Genomic DNA, 18609 nt, shown 5'->3' with positions numbered 1-18609 from the left:
TATTTATTTATTTATAGTGTTTTGTATAGCGCGAACAAGACCCGTGGGTATCAGAGCGCTTAACAGAACAGAATTGCATATAGACATTATAGTAGCAGTACTAACCACAGAAGAATAATGAGGTAGAAGGCAGTATACTGCATGGATGAAATTAGATATATATATTCATAAAGACTGTGCAATTAGCGTTATATGGCGAGCACGGCTTGACTTGTGTCATGCTAACAAACCATGATCATTGAGGTAGGGTTATAAGGCGTTCCAGTGCATATCAAAGGATAATATGTATAAATAAATCAAGTGAGGTAGAAGTTATATAGAATGACCAAGAGCTATAGTTATAAATTCACACTTATATGGATAAATAAATCAAGTGAGGTAGAAGTTATATAGTCTGACCGTGAGATATAGTTAAAAGTTCACACGTATATGAGGTAGCAGTAATGTGTCAAGTCTCGGCTTGAGCCCGGCATCAGTTCATTCTCAGATACAGATCTTCCAATTTTCCATGGAGAGGACAGTCCTCAGTTAGCGAAAGTGATCATCCCAGTGATCCGTAGGTTTCTCTAAGTAGGGTATTTACTCATCAAGTGGCTCTTCAGTTCTCGTTTGAATGTTACTGTATTTTGAATTGCATTCTTAATTGTTATAGTGATCCTTTTTCTTGGTTTTCAATGTCTCAAACATGCAAAGGTTGTTAACAAGGTCCTAAAAGTGGACTGAACAAAAATATAGCTAAGGTCGGTATCGTGCCCATTGAGGAAACTTCACATATTTTTGAAGACCTTACAATGCAAACTGGAACCTCGCAAACGTTTTTTATTTTATATTTTGGCATGTCACGCTGTTCAGACAGAGCAGCAGAGGAGTTGGAAGAAGAAACATGTCAAGACTTTGCCTTTGGGCACAGGCAATGCTTATCTTCAAACCATGTTCCACGATTGAATTCAATGCTAAGTTAATCATCCTTTATCAGAAGAGAGCATATTTAACTCCACCCCCAGTGCTGCGAACGGCCAACAGCCGACGCAGCCCCGCCCACTCATCAGAACGCCTGCACCGTGGCGGAATTGCCGTCGCGGTTAAGGCGTTAAACAGACTTTCAGCCCATATCTGCCACCTCAAAAAATGAACACGTGTCCACTTCGGATAGAGGAAAAAGTGTAGTTGAAACATTGCCAAAACACATGCCATTGTACATGAGAATGGAATTGTTGTTTGCCAGGAGCACTAGTTGGTAAGGCACACAGGGATTAAATGGTAAAGAAAAACTGCCTCAATACTTTGTTGTGCTCCCAAATTCATTTGGTGGCATCTCCCTGGGCACACCAATGATCCTATGATAAGGACTAGACAATGCTTCTTCACAGTAATCACTTGCACTTATAAATGCTTCTCAATGCAATTCTTTATTTCTTATTGTTTCATTTCATTGAAATTATGTTAATTTCAATTTATTTTAAAGGGCTTTTCAACTGTAACATCACTCGTTATAGCTCCTAAACATTTCCGGCTACTCGCCCTTCGTCCGGGAGCATCTCTGCAAAAAGAAAATCATGGCACACAGGTTACAGATTTATCTATAGAATTTCTTGAACAGTATGTCTTACACTTAGTCTAGTAGTTAGCCAACAGATACCTCATAATGTAACATACATTCCTATAGTTGTTCTAAGCTCGTAAACGCTTAAAAGTATATACCTCAAAAGTTATTTCAAGGGTGCACCCGTTAGTAGTGTGGTTTTGTGAGGATACGGATTAAAAAAGTGCGTGCTAAACTGTTCTCGTGCCTAATTGAAATTATCACGTGTGTCTCGTGCCGAGATGCCATGGAATAAGCCATAATGCTTACTCACGATGCTAAGCGTGTTACGTGGTGCGCTTTCCTGAAAATAAACAACAGGGATTAAAATCAAATAAACTGACGTTTCAACCGCATAAACTACACTTTGTGATATCATCATTACTGCTAACAGCTTACTTGTTACAGATTTATCTATAGAATTTCTTGCACAGTATGTGTGCCGTGATTTTCCTTTTCCAGAGATGCTCCCGGAAGAAGGGCGAGTAGCCCTAAATGCATAGGAGCTCTAACAAGTGATGTTACAGTCGAAAAACCCTTTGAAATAAATTGAAATGAACATAATTTCAATGAAATTAAACAATAAGAAATATTGAATAGCATTGAGAAGCATTTATAAGTGCAAGTGATTACTGTTAAGAAGCATTGTCTAGCCCTTATCATAGAATCATTGGTGTGCCCAGGGGGTTGCAACCAAAGGAATTTGGGAGCACAACTAAGTATAGATCACCGTGACGTCCCTAGGTCGGAAGACGCCACCCAGGGAGCACCCTTAAAAATCAGATGTAAAGTTCAAATCAACAATAAGAAATTTGATAAACCAGAGAGGTTGTGCGTAGGCTATACCATAAGGTCTGTAAAAAGAAAAACTGTCCGCAATGTCACTAAATTCTTCCAAGACAGCGGTGGAGCAGGAAGACTTAGTAATTGCATTGTTAATAATGGTGTTTAAAGGGGACCCTGGGCAGGATCGGTCACTACAGCAACCATAAACCACAGCTATCCCTATTGCAATTCTACATCCTCTCACAAGAGGCATTTAGCATCACCATCTGACCTACGGGGTGCCATGCCCAGCCAGAGCTTGTTGGAGGAATTTTGAAAGGGCACGAAAAGACAACAAGGATAAAACCTTGCTCTTAATGTGAAGAAGGGTATAAGCAAAAGGGGATGGGCATTTGTTTGAAGAAAAAAAAGAACAATTCAAAACTGTTCTAATAAGGCAATTCCATGAAGCCTGTTCCAGATTTCAGGTATTCAGAATAGCGGGGAACACAATTGTGAAGCAGGTACATTAGGCTGGATAACTCCCTTCTTTCGTGCACACGGTGGACACATGCATCTGCATGCTATCACTACTTGGGTGCATGTTTAGGGGTGTTTCTGTGCCCTTTTCTGAACTGTTCTCTGAGCACCACCGGATTTGCCCTGAATGGGCAAGGTGTGGAATGTTATTATTGGGTCCCAGACCCTGCCATGATAACAGATGCTTCCACCCGGGGACCAGAAATCCTAGTTAAGGCATATATTTGAGACTTTATGTGGGCAGGGATTCATGAATATCGTTAGGGTCACCATCTTGTCATATACCTCTTGTGAATCAAGACTATCAAGACTATCAACGGCACCTAGATCTGATCAATGCTCTTTGGCTGCAACAAGCTTCATTCATACCAGTCCAAATTACCAATCTACCACCTTTATCAAGCTACTTATCTTTGTGCCCTACTGGTATAGTAGGGAAAACCTCACAACCATGCCCTACAGGATCATCTGGAGTAGCCATCATGGTGGGATTCAGATCTGCTTGATTTAGTTCTCTCTTCATCTGCTGCTGTAATGTTCCAGGGCCTCTAGGACTTCTTAGACTTATCAATAAGGTTGGTTTTTGGTGGGTCTGATTGCCATGGAATTTGCACATTCTTGGAGCATTGCAGATTTTTTTATCCTCCGGTCTTGAGAATGAAAACAGGACGCATTACTCAGCCTCTTCAGTCCACCCTGTACTTTATAGGTCTCGTGTGCGACAGTGTACGCGCTCTCGCTTGCGAGAGATAGTGTACACAGTAAGGGGCTTGCAGGCCACCCACTGCTTAGCATTGGTCGCGTCATTGTCCCTCTCATTTCCTTGCTTCACACTGGTCAGTTTGTGCTTGCTTAACTTCCTGTTTGCGTATTTGTTTCTTACTCTGGAGCATGGACCAAGTACTGATTAATTGAGCATCCTTCCACTCATCCTGGTTGGATTGAGGTACAATTTTCTTGCTTCACCTTCATTGTTGCTTCCTTCCACCACCAAAGGTGCTTGCCTTTTTTAAATTATTGCTTTTTCCCTCCCTCATCGGTGCTTGCCGTTCCCTCCCATGTTTCCATGAAACAATCGCATGAAGCATTGCAGCCATTCACTGAGTACTGGGATAGGGAACTCTACAAGCCCTTCCCTTCTTGAAATCTTCCCCAGGCAAAAACTTCACAATCCGGACATAGGCATTCAAGCTGCTCTAGAAAATTCTGCTGGCAACGTGCTGCATGAAAAACAAATAATCCATGTTGCTTTAAACTACGAAAGTACAGTATAGTAACCTTCCTTTCCTGTTGGACAGGGCTCTCCAGGAAGCACATTTGTTTTTCTTTTCCACTTATGCCAGATGTTGCAAGGTGGAATATTAGGTGGTATGACTGTGAGGCCTTACCATACAATATGCTCACAATACACAGAGATGATCCTTGCATTAAACAACAATAATCCTTAGCTCAGTCCTGGTAGTGTGGCAAAGAGCAGACAGGCATTATTGGAGGAACACGTGTTAAGCATTTTACAGTACCATTATGGTGCATAAATAATTGAGACAACTCGAAAGAAATCCGACACAAATATATAAATAGAGCTTATTTTTATATAAATTTAGACACCAAAACTAACGTTGTGTCATAAATGCAATCGGAGTTGTACATTTTTGAAGTGTTCAAAAATAATTGCAGTAAATCTTTCAAACTGGTCCCGTTGAAATGAATGAGGAAAACACAGGTGACACGATGTTACTTGCAGGGTGAGTTCAATATATGAGTTCAGTGGTAACTTGTAGATAAGTTCATTTGGGTCCCTAGACCAAGTTCCAACAGTCATTATTCATTACCTTGTGCAGGGACCCAGGGAGTCTGCATGCAGAGGTGATTTGGCTGTCCTTGGTACTGAACGGGATCCACAGGAGCTGTCAAACTTGCAGCATTTGACAAAAGTGGAGTATGTTAGAAGCACCCTTGACAAGGGAGGCAAGGCCATCCTGATTATGTTGGACCTAACCGCTGCCTTTGACATGGCTCCCCAACTAAAATACTTGAACGCCTTCAGGAATAGTGATCAGAAGCACTGCCCTGAAATGGCTTACCTCTTTTCTAAGCAATCAAAGCCAAGAACTAAGGCTGCCCCCTTTTTCATCTCAAGGCTGAACTTTGATGGTGGGTGTACCCCAGGGATCAGCCCTGAGCCCCACTTTGTTCAACATTTACTTTTCGCCTCTAGAACATTGGTTGAGTTAATGGGCGCAAAAGTAATCTCATATGCAGACAATACTCTGCTTCTCTTCTCGTGTGGTAAGGAAGAAGAGCTAGACTGGGAGCTCATCTCACAATGCCTCGCTATGGTGTTTACATGGTTGGCTCAGCACCAACTAAAATGCAACCTGGATAAGACAGATTGTGATCTTTGGAGCCGCTCTTCCCAACTTTTGGATATCTTGCTGGCATAAGGATTAACCCTGGGCGAAGTACTATGCTACGATCGCGTAGTTTGCGCAGTCATATTTTGCTTGCATGTGTACCTCAACGTCAAGTTGGCAACCGCGAGCGAGCAAAATGACATCCCTGCGAGACTTTCCTCGTTCGTGTACAGCAACATCAAGTTGCCGATTGAGAGCGTGGAAAATAAACCTCCCAGTGAGATTCTCAAAGCGGGAGGTCAGGTTTCTCATTGCGAGTGTTCGCGTTAAGAAACTATCAGTCCACGTTGAGAAAGCTGCTGCTAGAGTAGAAATCTACTCAAGTGGCAGAAAATGACCGCTTGCGCTGTGCAAGATGCGGTTTGCACTGATTGCACAGGGCAGACAAGTATCCGGCATTGTGAAATCAGTGCGAACAGCATTTTGCACAGTTAGCACTACTACGCGAACTACGCCCAGGGTTAATAAGGATACGCTGCAGCCAGACCCTCCTCAAAGTTCCATAAGGAAGCTAGGTATCAAATTTGAGTGTACCCTTTCCTTCCAACCTCGGATACAAACATTTATTTGTTCTAGTGCAGCACTCTTCGCATCCTGAAAAGATTCCTACTTCTCCTGTCGGAGTCAGCCAGGAAAAGGTTCATCCAGGCTCTGATTACCATGACACTGGATTATGGCAATGTCCTTTACCTCGGACTCCCTGAGTACCTCCTTAGTAGGCTTCAGGTGGTGCAGAACTCGGCAGCCTGACTATTACTCAATCTCCCCCCTAGGTCCTATATGTCCGCCCATCTGAAGGCCCTTCACTGGCTTTCCGTGAAAAAGAGCGTGCAATTTACGCCATAGTACTAGTGCATAAGGCCTTGCATGATTCAGGAGCGGGTTATCTCAGAGAGGGGATTCATGAATACATTCCAGCTTGCACTTTGTGTTCTTCCTTTGCTTACCTGGCAACAGTCCCCGAGATCCATCGGCGCAGAATGGGTGGCAGAACTTTTTCTTATCTAGGACCCCTCAATTGGAATAAACTTCATGGAGACCTTCGCCAAACCAGTGATCTCCCTTCTTTGAAAAAGAAACTGAAAACCTGGCATTTCACTTATCCTGACTAGGTTTAAAGTCAGTGCCTAAACCTTGAGCGCCGGGACACCGAGAAGCTGTGCGCTGTACAAATTGTTATAACATAACAAAACCACACTTGGAGATGGAGTTCCACTCTACCCACAGACAGTGGAAGCCTTTGTGGTGCTAGGACTTGGGTTCAACAGCTGGATTTCTTCTACCTTGCTCGGCGGCTCCGGGTGCAGAGGTAGCGGTCAGCTGTCAATTACCGGGGTAGGTCACGCCAAAAAGATGGTTTACCACACACTCCAACTTTAGGATGCAGGAACAAAGCAGCGGGGTTGTTGCAGACGTCAGTCGTTGTGAGTTGCTCTTGGGCTCGATCACCCGACTGGTTATCGCCAAGCCTTGGCTGCGGCAAATATCATCCATGGTTAGTTCGGCAGCTGTGCATCGACAGGAATGGAGTAGCGGCTTGAAACTTGGTGAAAAGTTAGCGACCACTCCAGGCTTACAGGAAACCACTTCTCTTCAGGCTCACTCTCGATAGGCTTAGTGGGTCGCAATTCTTGTCACAAAGCACGTTGATTATCCTGCAGCTTGCAGAGGCCGGTTCCCACCAATCCCAGGGAGTCTGCTTTGGTTTCTGGTGTCCACTGGAGTCCCTCTTGCTGGGAGCAACGACTTTCTGCCATGGACACATGTCGAGTACATGGTCTCTTCAGGGCACTCAAGTGTCCACTCTCTGTGCTGCGGCAGAGTCTAAAGTCCTGTTGTGGGGGACAGCATATTTTTTGTGTCTCTTCTCAGATTCAAAGTCAGAATTGAGGTTCTGGTGTCAGATGGGTCCCTTAAATCATTGTTTAGGGAGCGTTAGGGCGTGAGGTACAGTGGCCTCTAATTTAAGGTCTTCCTACATGGCAGAACCCTTCCTTGGCTGTACAGACTTCCTAACCCACCTTAAAGGTGAGACTTGTCTTTTGGAGGTGTACGTCTCCTGAATAACTAATTTACCTTCCTGTCAGGCTGGACAGGGCAGGAAGAGTTTGGTCTTCAAGTAGGGGATAAGAAATTACACATCAAGGGCAGTGAAAGCCTTTGAGGTTCGCCGCCTTGATGACTTTAAATACTAGACATCCTGGGAGGGACAAGATGAGACCTCCTTCCTGCCCAGGCCTTTGTTTCCATACTGAGGAAGTGATAGCACATCCGACCAGGAGGGCAGGCTCTTGTCTTAGCATTAGGGGGTAGTTTAAGGGAAGGTGTGACAACATTACCGAAGTGAATACTTAACTTTGCGTGGTATCTTGTTTAAAATGAGTGATGCTTAGCCTCTGCAATAGTCCCTATACAGAAACAAATATTTATTTGGTTAACTGAGTGCAGCTTTTGAGACTATTTGTTTAAAAAATGCACACACATTTGCCTATATTTGAGAACTAATTGCGATTCTAAAGAAAATGCTTATTCTAGGTTTATCTTTACAACTAAAGGGCTTTCTACAATAGTAACACTTATCAGGCTATTTTCTTCATCCTTCGTAGTTTACTTTCTTTGAGTAGTTAAACAATTTTTAGTAAATATGATAGTTGCATGTTAATACCACATCAAGGAACAAGACACGCGCTCCTGTCAGCTCTAACTTTACCATGCTGCTCTCCACCCCCACCCGCCCTCCCGTTCATCACATCACTCAACTGACAAAGCCAATAGCTCGTCTACAAGCAAGACCTATTGGCTTTGCCAATGTTTGTTATTGCCTCTTGTCACCGCTGCTACGAACAAAGTACAGCCACACTCACATTCTCCTCCCAACTCTTTATCTCCTTAGGAACACCCTTTAGGATAGACTGAGCTTCAAATGTCACCTGTTGGGTGTGCATGGTTCGGAGGTTATGGATTATCCTCTTTGGAGTTCACTCTACTCAGTTGACGAAGGCATTCAAGCCCTATGTAGTGGGGTGGTTTGTAGAATATGCTAAAATGTGGAACTATTAAGAACTTGCAAAAATTAGGCAATTTGTTCATAGACGTATACATTTCATTAGCGGATCCTTCCTGGGCATCAAAAGGGAAGTCTAAATAGAGTAACTTTCTTCTGCCCTGGGCTAAATATACAACCTCACTTCTACTGCAGGTATTGAGGGTGTAAAGTAGAATCATATCCAATCTGAAAGGGAGGCAGGCATCACAGATCTTTGTAATGACCACAACAGGGTGGTAAAAGAGGCTGCATATACTGCAGGGTTAGCAACAACCAATTAATGGGTAGCAGTCAGGTAGAGTTTTTTTGGAATAAATGAACCAAAGCAGACGGATGCAAGCAACCAGTAAGACTGCTGACCCAACATTGGCAAGGCCAACTAATTAAGTATAAACGTAACGCCAACATTTAGGTCAAGCAAGCAAAATGCAGACACTGATAATAGATGCCATCTGTGAGTTTGTTTTCTTGAGGAATGGGTTGGACTTGAATGAGCAATTAACTAGCAAAGTCAGTGTGAAGAATAGCAACCAATCAGTGAGCTGAGGCTAAGACCTATGAAGTTGGCACTGTTGGTGGAGGTGCGAGGCAAGATAACTTACAAGACTAAGAGGAAATGTGGTGCCAACGAGTGCCTTGAGACCCTCACGGGTCAGTTGCCGCACTTTACAAGTGATTGATTGATTGAAACAAAGAGCACATTTTTTGCCTAGAAGTGGTATATTTTCTAACATTGTTGATGGCACTGCGCCATATTATCTAATTTGCATTTTAGGTGCTGGTCACTGGTAAACTACACATTATGCTTCAGCAATATTTAGCACCCAGTTAATGAGTGAAAACGTATTTGCAGAGACGTGTTTTGAGATATATTCTCACTCATTCACTGAACAATGTAAGCAAAAAAGTTAGGCTTTATATCAACACAAACCATTCCACAATGAGAAACTGCTTACTTTGACAGATGCAATAAGACGGATGTAGTCACTGAGTAGTTCGGTAAAAACAAAAAAATCGGCAAATGCCTGTTCCTGGTGTAGCTGGTCTATTTTTTCTTCAACTTCTGCAAGTTGAGACAATGCTCGAGACAAGGCAGTGTGATCTTCCGAGTTTCCCAACATAGCAGCGCTCTTAGCAAAAGCAGCCGTGTTAGCTGAAAGCTCTAAAAAGAGAAATTATTTTTTCCAAATTAAAAATCACATGTAGTGCAAACCATACATAGTAACAACTTTCTTAATGATTGTAGCACACATTCATTAAAATCAGAAGGGAAAAGTGGCGGGGTCACAAAACGTGACTGCGGATGAACTTTGGCAATCCCCTGAACTATTTTTTTTTTCACTAGTTTACACAGATAATTTCTCCTTTAGTGCTGGTGATGAACCGCTGCTACACCCACAATAATCTGTATGCCACATGGGATAGATACACTGATTAAGCCCTGGGCAGTTGATTTGATTCATACATTTTAGAGCACAGAGGCGGACTCGTTATCTGTATTTTGTGTAGCTTATAACTGCCACCACAAGCCTCTTAGCAACATAACAGTATTTACAGCTCTCAAGGTAAGAGAATTGCCTACAGAAAAGTTTTTAGATTGAGAATGCACAGGATGGCTTTATTTTACATTTTCTGGCCCCACTAGACTCAAACCGATTGGGAAACAACCCAAAATGCAGCTGCTTTAACTGAGGATAAGCCTTCCAAACTAGTTTTAATGCGTGCACCCACTGATAATGTCTCTGATAAGGACAGAACATCTTACCTGTATTTGTAGTTTTTCATTAGATATTTTAACTACACATCAGCAGGGTCCAAAATACTTTCTAGTAAACCATACTTTGAAAATAAAATATATGTTTATAGCTGGATCAGATTATGTTCTACCAGCATCAGCAGCTCGAATTTTGCTTCCTTTAGGCAAGGGAAACTTTCATTCGGTCGAAAACATTGTCCTGGAATACGCTTATACTAGTTTTCCAGCTGGAAATACATTTGTGCCTCATCAGCAAAGATGTGGAGGATCATCTCGTGTTTGCTGAAGGAGAAATGGCAGAGGCCAAACATCGGCATTAAAGAGCAGGCAGGAAAGGAGGATAGTACTCTACATTTCATGGACCATGAAGAGGATTCTGTGGACCCAATGCAGCAAACTAGTCGACTTTGTTTTGAGAAGCTAGGGAGGTAAAGGAGATACCCCAGACCTCTATCTGTAAAGGTTTTGGCTGAAAAGGTGCGATGCATTTTGCAATTGGTCAGTATGAGATAGAGTTAAACAGCAGAGGCACTTCTTAGGAGGTTGTCTGGGAAAAGTTTCAAGTACACAGACAGCATTTGGTGTGAACAGAAATGATTTCTTTTGCAGTCTCAGCCATTGCCCAAGTTTGATTCTCAAGTCCAAAAACCCTAAATCAACACTATCTACGAGGAAAGGCTAAAGAAAGTATGGCAGATGACAGCTCATGAAAAAACTTGAAGCAATCTGAGCAAAGCATGGAGAAGGATAACGTTTTAAGAAATAAAAGATCAAAGCTCTCAAGGGTATCTCTACAAATGACATGCAGTAGAAATTCACTTCATTGCCAGACGTCTGGGCGATTTTAAGCAATGGGAATGTGCTACCAACTAAGCACTATTGTTTGCCTGAAGGCATGCAAATATAGTTCACTGCCACACATGACATTAAGGGGAGTCTCAGCCTAAACGCAGGCAATGATTCAATGTCACTAATATCTAAGCAGCCTGTGTCCCACTCCTGTAATACGGTTCTGCACCTGCATTCATTCTTTAGAATCATTTAGTTCAAATTGGCAAACCAATAAGAGTCAGGTTAAATCTTACTCTCCAAAACTAGTGTTAACACGTGGATCCACAAATAATTTCTTTGATAAGGACGCAGAATATCTTACTTGTCAGTAATCAGTACCACAGTAAACAGAAAAAAACTCTGTTCTTGGTGTTGGATCATCTTCACTCTCTACACTCGGAAATCAGAGACTTCGTGGAGCTACTCTAGCGTCTGGGTCAACTTCAAGTGGGCTTCTATCCTTCTGGAAAGCATTTTGTCTTGGCAGCACTCTCCTTCCTATGAACAACTGATTCAACTGGGCCTATCTTAGTCCACCATCTTTTGTATCATGTACTTTCAGTTAACCACATGCGCGCTGCGTTGATTCTCCTTCTATGCTGACTTTTTAAAAAACCCATTGTTCATGACGAGCTGGGCTCGTCATCAGTGTTTGAGAAGGCTACACCATGACGAGCCCAGCTCGTCATCAGCCTCGAAGGGGTTAAGGACTGCTTTTACCAATTCACACAGCATTCATTTTCACACAAATGCCTACAAAAGTCAGATGATTCGTAAATTGGGCGGCAACCTGTGGGAGATAATTATCACTTGCATTCATGGTAAATGTGAAAACCTGACGGGTAAGACAAAGGCTTTTGGCAAACATTGATAATGTCGATATGGTGTGGGGCCAAGATTTTCACCTTCAGGATGAAAGAATTGTAACATTGTCCCAGAATCGGTCAAACACAGAAGGCTCTAGAAATGACGCCTGATTACCTGGGTCCCCAGATCCCATTTGTCAAGAACTCTACTGAGTGCTTGTACAAATCTTACAAAAAAAGGCATAGCATGCTTGATGCTCAAGTACGATTATATTCCTGCAGAGGCAAGGCTACATAAGCAGGAGCATAGCAGTGGCAAACTATTTCCCCTCACACACAATCTCTCACCGCCCAAAAATGGCCTAGCATACACAGAAAAAAGTTGTCAACAAGCCATTTCCCAAGTGTTAATTAATCCGAAATCAAAAGAAAATAAAGCAGGGCGTACTTCATAAAGAATTGTTTTAGAACATAAAAAGAATGCACTTTCATAAATCTATGTTATATATTGCTTCATACTCTAGGTCTCATTCCTTAGCGCTGTAATTAATGTGTTTCACTTTTACTCCAAAGGGTTTTAGATTTACTAACCATGTAAGGATGGAAGGCTTAGCTGGCCTTATCATATTAAAACCTGGGATCTGCAGACCGCAGAAGATGCCAGAGACAAGCGTTCTAGCTAAGCAGTTTATAGTTTTCATACCGAGCCAACAGAAGGGCTTAGCACATTGTTTGGTAGGTTTAAATGCCCTCGAACTTTCTCAACATTATTTTAAAAAACGGTGCTCAAATTATTTGTAACTGTACAAATCGGCGTTCATATGTTGGTTGCACCTTACTGGGGTGTGTTGATTTGCAGTATTTACATAATAATCCCTAATTGAGTAATAAATATTAACTGGATGGTGTTCGTATACCAATCAAATCTTTGTACTTCGGCAAAGCAGAACAAATGTCCTTTATGACTACTGAATCAAATGATAAAATCTATGTACAAAGGTGAAAGTGCTGGAAAAAGAGTTTCGACAGAGTTGGAACGTTTCTATGTCACTGAAATAATGAAGACCCAATTGTTAGAATACCAACCTTTTCTGTGACAGACTAATGTTTCCACACTCATATGAAGCTTTCGAAGCTGTTGATCAAGATTCTCAAATTGCTGTTGCTTTTCCTCAAACCACTAGTAAGTAAAAAAAAATATTAAAAAATGATTAAGGTTACAAACAGGTAAACTAACATCTTTACACTTCTCGAGGTCCCCAGGCAAATGGCAAGTAGTGTCACACAATATCATGAGCTACCAAAGCATATCCCATTTTGCACACTGCAGCCTTAAAACACAATTGTTTAGTCTCATTAATTCATCTCATTATTCAAGTCGAAAATGTGCCATTACCGCATCCGATTCATTCATCCTGATTGTCATTTTGTTGACAGCGTCGGCAGCCTTGTTCACCATCCTCAATATTCCTGCTCCGCTTAGCGCCTGGGTGCTAACCGCTCTTGGCAGCTACAATTGAATGACAAATAAGGGCAAACAAACCGGTTAAAAGGCTGGCGGTATAACTGGCCACAGAGGGACAACAAAGGTGGTTGTGTTTTTCGATTCACATACATTTCAATGCAGTAATACCCAATTTCTCAAAATTTACCACTTCTAAATTCTCAGAGGAAAACAAAAAATAGACTTTCCATTCGCTTTCTTGGGCATCTACATTTAGATGGAACAAACTACCCATGTCTGTAGTCATTACAAAAAAACATGTACCTGCGGATCGGCTAGCAGCAGCTCTAGTATCAGAAAAGGAAACGGAAATACCAATTGGACTATGTACCACCCGAGCACATTTAAATACACAGACATCATGCACGTATATGAGTATCAACAGAACAAACAAAAACAGCATAACATGCGGGAGGATGGGCATATCTGGAGCAGGAGATGAAAGAATTTGACCACAAGACTCATGTCAATCTAATGGCATGTTTTGCATTAAATCTTTCTGTGCCTATTTTTTAAAACCACTCAGAATTTAGTTTTTTCTTTTAAAGAACAGATATTGCAGTACAAAAAAAGAAAAATCCAACAATGCAGTTGTTGGAAAGCATGGCACAATGTTCCAATGATTTACATATAGGAATCACTTGAATTTTCTAGAGCCTCAACCAATAAGTAGCACAGATGTGATTCAATTAACCAGAGCTCATCACTCGAACATAATGTGTCCTGCAGGAGATATACCCTCAGTAGGCTCGATATATCCTTGGGCTGTGAAGGCTGAGGTTATATCAATGCATATGTGTTTACTGCATCCTTGAACATTACTATAACCATGAGCTAGTCTTTCTCTGGGGGTACTGCCTCTCTATACCAATGCATTGTGACTCTACGCTTTGCCAGCAGCGCCATAGCAGCAAATCATCTGACATTACAAGAAAGCATTTTAACATACCATAGTTTCGCTGCTCAAACAGAGAAGGTTGTGCCACCCATGGTTTTTTTCTCGTATGATGGGATTTTGAGGCTAGGCGCCACTCTAGAGCGGAGGTTCCTTTGTTGAATGTATTCAGTGATTTTATTCTAGATGAAGAGCGGTCCTGTTCATGTATCGCTTTGTGGGTGATACAAGGGAGCTTGAACATGGATCTTCTGGCAACCAGTTACCAATGCAGGACTTTCAAGGCAGAGGAGATGTGGGCTTGCAGCTTTATATGTAAGAGTAGTCTGGCAGCAGTTCTGAATTTGTTGTAGTCTTTTTGTAGTTGTTAAAGGTTATCCGCATTAAAAGGCTATTGGCGTAATCAAATTTGAAGAGAACAAGAGAAATGGTAGCCTGGGCCCTGGGTGCCCATCTTGTGACATCAGAGGTAACCAGCTGAGTCAAGGTTTCAAAGCTGGGGGTTCATAAAGAAATCCTGATATGGTCGAAGACAGGTGAATATATTCAAAGGGAAGACATTTCGGTCTTCCCAATATTTCTCCAAGGTGAGAAATGACCCTTTAAGGAAGAGATGACCAAAGGCAGTGATAGGTATATGTAGAGGTGTGCAGGTCCCATCTTGAGGAAGGTCAAGTGAGCCTGAGGGAACAAGTCAGGGGATCTGATCCTTCAGGAGCAAGGACCCTCACACACCCCAAGGGGTGTCATGCGTCAGCATAAGGCCTGCAACGGGCCCCGCAAGGGGGGGGGGGTGGTGGTGTCTTTGCCCGAGTTCTTTTAAGCTGCCATAGTGAAGTATGAGGTGTGATGTGAGGTGTTCATAAGGTCAATATTTAATGTGTGGAACCCTCGATTATATTAAAACCAGATATAGGCTAGAGTGGATATAATGGTCCACATTAGCTCTAAGTAGGAGTGTTGGTTCACATGTTTCTTGCCAGAAATGTAGCACAAGATTGAGGCAATTCATCACGACCATGAGCTGTGAACAACTAAACTACTCAAAGGGAGGATGGTTGGAGATGCATGCATTGTCTAGTGCTGTGCCATTCCCAGTGCATGAGGGTATGTAATATACCTTGGTGCAATTGATATGTCAACCGACTGCTAATGGAGGAAGGCTAAGACTCCATGAGCAATAGCGGAATCACACTACATGAGCTTTGTTACGCAGTTCAACATCGCCGCAGACAGTGTGCGACCTACCCTGGCTTGGCTAATGTTCGTCTGCCAAAGGCAGTAATAACTTGGCTGATCCGGTCATAGGCAGGAGAAAAGAGTTATTGTCTATGGGGAGTATCGACGCATATAGACAGGGGAGCCCAGAGTGGGCACTCATCATTCTCCATTCTAGACAAGTGGACACAACTGTGACCACATCACCCCAGGCCTGAGCAGACACAGTAGTAGGAGAGATCTGAGCAGGTTTATGCCCGTCTGCTGCTTCCATGTTTAAGTTATGAGAGCTGTCTATCTGGGTGATACCAATAGCTCGTGTAGTGTGGCTGACATACTAGATAGAATCACTCTAAGTCAGACACTTCAAGGGGCGTGGCTACGCAAGCCACGATTGCGGCTGTGACTTGCTGAGGTTCCGCGATCGGGCCCGCATCCTGCCCGTTTCCAGAGGTCGCGGCGGGCCATCTCCGTCGGAATCAGTGATCGGAACGTACCCGGTATCCGACATAGCACCGCGGTCCCGACCACCCTCACTGGCGTCCGCAGAAGAAAAAAAATACTTTCACCGGAGGCGCGCGCCGGATCCCAAGATGGCGGCCGCGACCCGGTGATTCAGAGCAGAGCAGACTGTCCCTGGCCACCTCCTAACGATCTCCCCTACTCGGCGGCGACTACTGAGGGGCGTTGGATGCTGCTGTGACCGCCCACGAGACTCACCATTCCAGAGGGAACCTGCCTCCTGTTCTGTGAAACTCTGAATCGGCGCGACCCCAACATAGCTTTGCACCCGGCTTCCGGCGCGAAGCGCCTACATTGGAGTGCTGCTCGGCGATCTCCCTCCTCAGTAGGGTACGTGCTGCAGGCGCTGAGACCTGGGGCCCCATTCCTGGGACTGGACAACTGCTGATCCCCTGAATCTGCCTCGACAACCACTGTGCCTGACCCTAAGATGGAGCCCGGTCGGGACGGACAGTGAGGTTTTCCTGGGGCCACTCCCCGAGGGCACCTCTGCACCCATTGTCACGCTCTCTACAGCGACCCGCCGGGGACTCCCATCGGACGCCTGGCTCCCGCTACGGGGTCGTGAGACTTGGGAGACCCCCTGCTGCCAACCGAATAACCTTTCAGTCGGAGGAACACTGCATCTGGACCGCTCCTCGCTGGACCCTCCTTTCGCTACGGTCAGCGCCTACCTGCAAAGCAGCGACCGACACCCTACCTTCATCAGCCCCAACAAAACACATGCGGAGCGCCTCCACCTACCCCACAGTATCCACCAAGAGACTACCCCAGACGTCACCACCATGGGGAAACCCAGGGGCACACAGCCCACCTTGGTACACGAGACAGCCCCTGAAAACAAGCCACACACGCGGGCATGGTCACAATCTACCGCACCGCCAGCCGACCCAACTCTCTCGGCGAAGCTTGACCAAGTGCTGGCGGTCATCGAATTGTCTCGGCTATCCATGGAGGAGCGACTAGGCAACCTGACCATGGACATTGGCCTGATCTGCGACGATCACCGAAAACTCGCGGATAAAGTAAGAGATGGGGCAAAGACACTGGCCGATCTGCAACCCACGGTCAGAGCACAGCAAACCACACTACAGGAGGTCTTGCATCGAATGGCTGCCCTGGAGGAACACGCAGACGACTTGGAGGGCCGTTCTCGACGCTTCAACATTCGCGTCCTAGGCCTACCGGAAGGAATTGAGGGCCTCCACCCCTTGGACTACATGGAAACATGAATTAAATCATTCACCCCGACCGCACTGCGTTCTTCTCCATAGAACGCGCCATAGGGTGCCAAACAGGAGACCGAAACCGGGACTCTCCCCAAGACCGATGCTTGCAAAATTCCTACACTTCCGCGACCGTGATGCGGTGCTCCGAGCGGCTCGGACGGCAGGTCCATTGCAAGTGGAAAACAGCCAGATCATGATCTTTCTGGATTACGCACGAGCTATCCAACAACAGCGATCCTCCTTCCTCGACATCAAGAGGCACCTCCGGGCGAACAACGTTCAATACTCCCTGCTATACCCGGCGCGCCTCAAGATCTTACACAAAGGCACTGCAATCTTCTTTACCACCGCTGAAGAGGCTCAAGATTGGACGGACCAACATTGTCCCTCACAATCCAGGGCGGAGATCCAACGCAACCCCAGTCCCAAACCAGCAAAATCTAGAAGACGAGGCTTGAAACGATCACGCCAGGGAACCGCCAGCAGGACTGGGTCCTCCCCCTCGGAATCCCCGGACTTGACACAGATCGTACAGGAACGCCGAGAAGCCCTACAGGCTGTGATCGATTTACAGGCATCGCCCGCCATGCAGGACATTGATCGGCCCCCGCACATCTTCTCATCGGAAGGAGAAACGATAGTGATGGCACAGTGTCCGGCAGTGGCTCCACCACCCTTCCCCTGGTCACCCCATAAACAGCGGACGCTATCCTGGATGGACAATCGGGTGCATCTTTGAATTGATTATATTTCATTACCGCCCTTGTGGACATCTGGCTCACACAGCTGTGTTTCACCCTTGACACGGCTCTCCTGCCACCAATGTACAATGTTGGCTCACGCGCGACATTCACCACTCCTTCAAAGGCCTGATCCGCACACAGCCTCGCAAGTACACATGCTGCCGCCCCCGCAGATTCTTGTTATACCTGCCCCCTAGCAGGGTATTTGTTTGGATATGTCGCCTGGATATGTCGCCTGGATATGTCGCCACCGGTGACATGTCCTATGTATTGGGACTGTTTGCCACCCCCAGTTTCATTCCCGGTTTACTATGGTCCCACCCTGTTTAAAGCATGGTGCGTGTCGGCGTACACTCACTACCCTGACATTAGTCCCGACGGGTCACATGGGTGGTTTCCCCCTATAGTGCACATGTTAGATGATGGCAGCATCACAATCGGACATTAACGTCCTCACACTCAATGTCCGGGGCCTGCACACACCACGGAAACGCTACTCTGTGTACTCTTACATTAAACGTCAGGCTGCCGGGATAGCACTCCTACAGGAAACCCACCTTACCAGCACCGAAGTGGGCAGATTACAGGCAAAATTGCGAGGCACAATTTGCTCTACGACTTACTCCGCGTTTGCACGGGGTACCCTGATCTGGGTGAAACCAGGGACCCTCTTCCGAGAACTTCGCCGGGTAATCAATAGGGAAGGCAGATACGCTCTACTCGAGGGCCTCCTCGATGGCCAAGCAGTACTTCTGGGT

The 18609-nt window shown here is 44.8% G+C and overlaps 1 protein-coding gene across 2 annotated transcripts in view; it reads right to left on the bottom strand.

The window, feature by feature from the left end:
- Positions 1 to 18609, bottom strand: part of SNX2 (sorting nexin 2) — a 392895-nt gene that overhangs the window by 55544 nt on the left and 318742 nt on the right. For both annotated transcript variants that reach the window (XR_015309306.1, XM_086961080.1), the window contains exons 9-11: positions 13137 to 13250; positions 12827 to 12920; positions 9304 to 9509 (exon numbers count right to left, since the gene is read on the bottom strand). Coding sequence is in view for 1 of the 2 variants with exons in the window: in XM_086961080.1 (XP_086817206.1) it covers positions 9304 to 9509; positions 12827 to 12920; positions 13137 to 13250 (414 nt within the window). In the remaining variant the exon portion in view is untranslated. The remainder of the gene's footprint in view (positions 1 to 9303; positions 9510 to 12826; positions 12921 to 13136; positions 13251 to 18609) is intronic.

Source organism: Lissotriton vulgaris, chromosome 3_1, assembly GCF_964263255.1.
Source record: "Lissotriton vulgaris chromosome 3_1, aLisVul1.2, whole genome shotgun sequence".
Classification (NCBI taxonomy): domain Eukaryota; kingdom Metazoa; phylum Chordata; class Amphibia; order Caudata; family Salamandridae; genus Lissotriton; species Lissotriton vulgaris.
This window is presented reverse-complemented; position numbering and strand designations above follow the sequence as displayed.